The 7,261-nt window shown below is 34.8% G+C and overlaps 1 protein-coding gene across 1 annotated transcript; it reads left to right on the forward strand.

Annotated features, from left to right (window-relative positions):
• Positions 1 to 4,263: 4,263 nt before the first annotated feature.
• Positions 4,264 to 5,385, forward strand: LOC149235635 (putative BOI-related E3 ubiquitin-protein ligase 3). The gene is made up of 2 exons (XM_089461425.1): positions 4,264 to 4,622; positions 4,728 to 5,385. Exons 1-2 carry the CDS (start codon positions 4,314 to 4,316, stop codon positions 5,238 to 5,240), a joined length of 822 nt encoding a protein of 273 aa, XP_089317551.1. The 5' UTR covers positions 4,264 to 4,313; the 3' UTR covers positions 5,241 to 5,385.
• Positions 5,386 to 7,261: the final 1,876 nt, after the last annotated feature.

Consider the following 7,261-nt stretch of genomic DNA (forward strand, 5'->3'; position numbering starts at 1 on the left):
TAAAACAATGTCAAAATTTTGAATGATTCTTAATATTGTAACATATATTTATATATATATTTATTGTTTAATTATTACTTTTTTTCCAAACTTTTTATTTTGTTTTTAAATCTTAATTTTTAAATAATTTTTTTTTGTTTGGTAAATTGACCATTTAAATATTTAGCATTATTTTCCCACGTTTTAATATTTTACTAACTAATTTCTCATAAATAACAAATTTTTAAAAAACTATTTTTTCTTAAATTTAACATCATAAGTCTCTTTTTTCAAATTGACCTGGAGTATCTCGTAAAACTACTTCTGCTTAGCTAAGAGCTCGTCTTCTCGGATGTAAGGAAACAGGTTAACGACCCAAGACCCAGAGGCATCTGGCAGGAGTGAAAGCCTGCTCCCTTACAGACCACCAGGCGTGGTTTTCCTTGATAACCGTGATGAGTCAAATCTACATTCGCGGATAGTAGCCAGAGATGGCTATCCTCACTGTTGGTTTCACAATTGAGTTTTATACACCTTAAAAAAAACCTTTTTTTTCAATATTAATCATATAAAATATTTAGTATTCAAATTATTGGTTATTCTTTATTTTTTCCTATGTTTTATTTTATACATAACTAATCTCTCATAAATAACTAATTTCAAAAAAACTATTTTTTCCTTCATTTAATATTATAGGTGTTTTTTTTTTCAAAATTAATCCTATAAAATTTTTGGTTGTACTTTATTTTTTCGCCCGTTTTATTTTTGACATAACTAATTTTAACAAACTAATTATTGGTTATATTTATTTTCTATAATCTTAGTTTTTAAATAACTCACTTTTTTTTTTGGGGTTAAGTCACCATTTAAACATTTATCATTCTTTTCTGTGTTTTAATTTTTAAATAATTAATTTTTAGTAAATTTAATTATACAAATATTTGTTTTTCAAAATTATTTATATAAAATAGGTGTAGTAGTCTAACTTATAAATAAAATGATTTTTTTAGAGCATTTGTTATGGTTAATTTTAATCCAAATGCCAGAAAAATTTTTAGAAACTTGAGTTTAAATTGTTTAATTTATTTATTTTAAACTACAAAAAATCACAATCTTACTTGAAGTTGTATAGTCAATAAAAAACTATTCAAAAATATTTAAATAATTTATTTTATTCTATTTTATATAATCTTAATTTTTAAATAATTAATTTCTCTTTAATGTTATTTTTTAAATATTCATAATTATGATTTTACTTTTTATTTTTTTAAAACTAAATTTTCATAAATTTAATATTATTTTCCCACTTTTTACCTATCCAAAAGTTGATATGCACAAGAAGGTTGTGGACACTTGGTAACGTGCCACCAAGGTTGAGATGGTGCACATGTGTATAGATAGCTTATCTCAACAAGGCTCATAGAGTGTCCCAAAAATTGTTTCAAAAGTTGTGGACACTTGGTAACGTGTCACCAAGGTTGAGATGGTGCACATATGTAAAGATAGCTTATCTCAACAAGGCTCATAGTGTCCCGAAAATTGTCCAAATGTTGAATTTATTTTAAATTACAAAAAATCACAATCTTACTTGAAATTGTATAGTCAATTAAAAACTATTTAAAAATATTCAAATAATTTATTTTATTATATTTTATATAATCTTAATTTTTAAATAACTAACTAATTTGATTTTTTAAAATATTGATAGTTATGATTTTACTTTTTAATTTTGTAATAACTAAAATTTCATCAATTTAATATTATTTTCCCACTTTTTACCTATCCAAAAAATTGATATGCACAAGAAGGTTGTGGAGACTTGGTAACGTGCCACCAAGGTTAAGATGGTGCACATGTGTATAGATAGACGAGACATTCAGCTTATCTGAACGAGGCTTACCGTTATGTGGAAGAGCGAATTCAATTCAACAACCTATGTATCACGATTTATGGTCTCAAGAAACCTAAACCCTGTCACATGAACAATGGTTGACCAACAAAATTTAAACAGTCAAAACCCACCACAGTACATCCTCACAAAGACCTAGAAGAAATAACTTGGGAATTGGTGGGTCTCTGAGTGCAGGAGACAAAAGGAAACCCTAATTTGCAAAGGGGGGAGCAATGTGAACGGTCTTCAAGATCATCCAAATGCAGAGCGGTGGATAATTTTTTTAGTAAAAATTAATGCCCAGTAATGGCATGGCCCTCCTTTTAGGGATCCCTGCGGTTAAATTTGATAATTTCTTGCAATAAAATTTGGAAAGACAATATCCCCACCTCAAGTCGGTTGAAACAGAAAAAAATAAGTAAAGAAAAGCTGGTGCGACTGCATGGAACATCGAGAGTTGTGGTTGGTATTAATTTTATAATATTTAAATGCTAGCGAGGCAGACCAAGTTCCAAGTATTGAAATCGCATGCACACCAGGAGTGTGACACAAGTTAAGCGGTCACATGAAAGCGGTAATGGGGCTTAAAAGCAGGGGGACGGGCTGAGTTCGAAGCCGGCAATAATGGCGACTCACGGGAGATGAAAGAGGACGGCACAAGTTGGACGGGGCGGGCCCTCATTACGTGTGGAGTAATTAAATGATTAAATTATTTTAGTTTTAGGTTAGGCCTCTTCCGGCGGCCGGGGTTTTGGGGTTTTCCGGGCGTTAAGGCCGAGACGGGGTCCACCGGACCGGGGTGTTTTTTCAAGAAAGGAAGGGCTGGGGCGGGGATGGGTGTGTTGGGACTTTTACAGTACGGTGGCATTTGCGTTTGCAGTTGAAAGATATAATGCAGTTGGTCTGGCACGCATGGAGTAGTGGGAAAGCGTGTGAGGGAGTACCCGAATGGCTCGTGATTCCTGTAATGTAATGTAATGGATGTGAAAGTGTTTTCTTGAATTATTGTTGTGGCGAGGAATCGGCGGGGCCGGGGGAAGTGTGCTATTAAAGGAGATCGCAATCCGTTCAAGGAATTGCGAAGCGCGCAGCACAAAGAACGGTGGAAACTCGGTGAGGAACAGCGGAGAATTTGGTGGAAACGCGAAAAAACAGATGGTTTTAGCGGACTCTGATGTAATTAGCCAGAGTTTGATTTTTGGAGTGTTTTTAATTTTTTTCCGAGAATCTTGACTGGCCTTTGAAGTTTCAGTTATCGGGGATCGAACTCGTGACGTTTAATTGCACCAGGGGAGCGGGGCTTTGCATCTACGGGATGGCTTTGCAGGCGGAGTATCCGTGTAATGTGATGTTGCCGGAATCGTCGTGGACCAGGTTCGTTCCCAACGTTCCGAGTTTAGTAAGTTAACGCTTGTCTTGAATACGTTCCGTGCAGAATTCGCCAGGCTGGGTGCAGAATTTTGACGTGTTTGACGAAATTTTGTTTTAGGAAAAAAGCTCCGGCGAGAGCATTTAAAGATTTTAGGAAAGCTTTTTGATTATTTCAAACGGTTCAGTTTACGAGCTTTATTGAACCTTATAAGACTGATGATACAGTGATTTGTGTTACAGAATGAGGAATTTGCTTCCGGGAGACGATAAGTGTCTGATTTCACCTGCTCTGGCTAATAATACGACACAGGATTTCAAAATGCAGGCTGTTACACGAACGGGGCTGGCAATCAGCAATTGCCATCAGTTCCATGTAAGTATCTTTGAAATTTTTTCTTCACCCTGCAATTTAAGTCGATGTAGGGCCTTTCTAGGGCAGAGATTCTAAACACAACATCCGTCCAACAATTCTTGTAGATACAAGTCTAGTTTTGTAAAGAAACCTGCAAATTTCCCTAAGGAAGCTGGTACATGACCAAAGCTTGTTGTTATTGAGCCTTATAATTGCATGGTTCGTTAAGATTTCAATCTTGTTTTTTTGCTAGTTTTCTCGAATTTCTTCGTCGTCTACGTTTCCTCTGCATTTGTTGATTGTTCTGCTACTTTACTGGAATTTCTTAGAAGTTTCAAGATTTGACAACTTATTTGCATTTCTTTGTCGTTCTGCTAGTTTACTTGAATTTCTTTTAACAATTTGTTCTGCATTTGTTGATTGTTCTGATAGTTTACTGGAATCTGGAGATTTGGCAAATTTGCATTTCTTTAAAGTTCTGCTAGGTTATTCAAATTTCAGTTTCTTCTTTGATATTTAACAATTGTTCTCCTCGTTAACTCCAATTTGTTTCTTGGCTGGACATTTAACGATTGCTTTGTATTCGTTTACATTAATTCCTTTATCGTCTCTTAGATTTAATAATTACGCGTTTTTGTCTATTGTGCAGTTCCAGGTTTAATCACCGGGATGACATCGTGCGGGACGTTTCATGCAGCGGAGGCGGAGCTGAATGCGAACATGTGGATTGGCAATAATAACAGCAATCACACTCCGAGAAAAAGGCTCAGAGAATCGGTTCCTGATCAGCTCGGGAATTTTGTTTCTTTCGAAGGCGCCAATGCGAACACCTTGCTGAACATGCCACAGTCCAACGGCGAAGCGGTCTCCACCGGCCTACGCCTCTGCTTGGAAGGCAATAATACGTTAAATTCCACCAACGGCAGAGAATTTACCGCCTGCAGCAGCAATGCATACTCTTTAAACCACAAACTTCTCGCGGAAATGCAGCGCCAGAAGAACGATATAGACGAGTACATGAAATCGCAGGTAATAATATCGAGATCGATTAAATCTTTTTATAAATCTCTCATACATTTATTAATTGCCGGTACCGTTTGATGTAAATTAAATTATCTAACACATTGTGCGCAGGGTGAGCGTCTGAGTCAAATCCTGACAGAGAAGACACAGAAGCATTCGAGGGCGTTGCTGTGTGCCGTGGCGCAGGGCATGTCCTCCAAGCTGCGCGAGAAGGAGGCCCAGGTGATGACCATGAAACGAAGGAACATAGAACTAGAAGACCAGATAAGAGGTCTCATGGTCGAAACACGTTCGTGGCAGAACCGCGCCAAGTGCAGCGAAGCGCTGGCCAGGTCCCTGCGGGTGCAGATAGACGAAATAAGCAAAGAAGGGAGCGGAGATAGCCAAGACGAGGCCGCGGCGTCGTCTCATTTCGTGACCGGAAACTCCATGAACGCCGTCTACAGGGAGAACAGGGACCTTGAAACACAGAAAACATGCAGGCTGTGCAGGAGTAATGATGTGTCCATATTGTTGTTGCCCTGCCGCCATCTTTGCCTGTGCAGGGACTGCGAAAACAAAGTAGACGTGTGCCCGGTTTGCCACCATTCGAAAACCGCGAGCGTGCAGGTCTACTTGTCATGAATCACTTCGTTCTAAATTGTTTCAACCATCTCAAAACATTAAACGGTTTTGTTGCATTTTTGTCATGATGGGTCGTGCGTTGCAGATTCGTTGCCTTTTCAGTTTGTAAATTGCGAGAGGAATAGGAAGAGTTTGTTTAATAGGGGATTTGATAACAGTTAAGTAATTAATAGAGTGGGAGCCGTTTGCGATGGCTGTCATTAACGTTTTAAGACCAATAAAGAAATTGGAAGTTTCTTCATAATTTGTGAGTGGAAGTTTCTTCATAATTTGTGACTGCAGTGGAACCAGAGTTTGAGCTTTTTGTAAATGGAGTTAATCTTGATTTGGACTTATTTGCCAACTGAATTCATTCCTAGATTCCTTACATCAATGTGATCATTAAATTGGCTTCATCCTTAGATTCCTTCGCCGAAATGATCTATCGGTATTTTTATCATTTGGAAATTCCCTAATTTTTAGAAGTATTATGAATTTAATGTAATCTCAAAATTTGAGTGAAATAGTATTTTATCATTTGGAAGTCTGATAAAAATCTGATTGAAATTATGAATTTTTACCAGTATTATGAATTGTAGTGTAATCTCGAAGTCAAAGTCTGAGTGAAATTATTATAATTTTTAGAGTGTCTGGAAAATGAAAATTATATTTTCAAAATTATGGTCTTATTGATGTAACATGATATTCTTGTTGATATAGCATTGTTGACATTGTAGCATGATGTTTTTGTTGATATAGCATGATGTATGATGATTGAATTATAAACATATTTATATTTGAAAATATCTTTTAATTTATTAATTTAATTTTAGTTATTATTTATTTGTATTTTTAAAATTAAATTTATGTTTTTTTTTAATTATAATTTTAGAAATAATAAAATATTTAGTTAATTTATAAGGGATGTTTTTAAAATATGATTAAAAGTGATTTTGTAGTTTTTAATTTAGGTTTTTTTAGAAAAATAGATACATTTACAAAATCACCTAAGCTTTCTCATTTAGAATTACATAGATATCAATAGAGAATGAACATAGTTAATAAAATGTTATAGTTAATAAAATGTTCATTTTCATTTTCTTGTATGATTAATATCTTAATATGAGTACCAAGCTTCAACACTTATTAGAGGTTTCATTCCTTTCCATGTAAACATGTTTAAATGAGATGATACTCTAAAGAGGATTAGGTTGTTTATTGCATTTATAAATGTTATAATGTAAAATTCCTTCTTTCATTTTTCTCATCCAATTATCACTAAAAGAGTGTCCCTTAATATTTGTATATTTGTTATACCTTTTTCTATTGCCAAAGTAAGAATAAACTCAATGTTGAACTTCATAGAATAATTATCTTTTCAAAAATGATTATGCACAGACACCTATGACTTCCTTAAGGAGATCACCAAAGAAAACCTAGGCACCAAAAACTATTAATATTCTTTGTAGCATTCATCTAGTAAGCTTTCCATTCTTCATTTGAGGGAAGTTGAGAGAAGTTGTTAAGAAGACTAATTCTTGAAGTTGCACATTGAATCAAGAGAATGGATTTATCATCAAAATAGTTAGCATCCCTTGCAAGAGAAATGTCCCAAGCTCAAATCAATGGCAAAGCTTTGAAGCTATTTAAATTCACAATTCCATGCTAGGGTTTGAGGCCTTCTTCATAAGTGGAGCCTCTCCATGCATTTCCTAATGTAGTAATAACATACTCTCCATTCTAAATGTGAACTACATATAATTAAGAGATGATTGATTCTTCTCTTACTTCGCACAAAGGGTATCTACTTTGTTGTAGTATGTCCTAGATAAATGCTTTATTAAGCAACCACACAAATATGGAATATTTTGATGTACATTTGAACGTCATACTTTCTTCCACCACCACTCTTTCTAATTTTTATTCTTACAATGCTAGATTTAATTGTTGTATAAACATCCCATAATAAAATTCTTTCCCTTGAACTCTAACACTCTCATAGTCTCACTCTGGGCTCCAAATCAAAGAAAGATATGAGTTAG

Source organism: Pinus tabuliformis, chromosome 8, assembly GCF_031772625.1.
Source record: "Pinus tabuliformis cultivar Carrire ecotype Pingquan chromosome 8, CPIR1, whole genome shotgun sequence".
Classification (NCBI taxonomy): Eukaryota; Viridiplantae; Streptophyta; class Pinopsida; order Pinales; family Pinaceae; genus Pinus; species Pinus tabuliformis.

Coding starts and splice junctions, on each gene's coding strand:
- LOC149235635 (XM_089461425.1), top strand. CDS start 4,314: ATGTGGATTGGCAATAATAACAGCAATCACACTCCGAGAAAAAGGCTC. Junction 4,623..4,727: donor ACGAGTACATGAAATCGCAG/GTAATAATATCG, acceptor CATTGTGCGCAG/GGTGAGCGTCTGAGTCAAAT.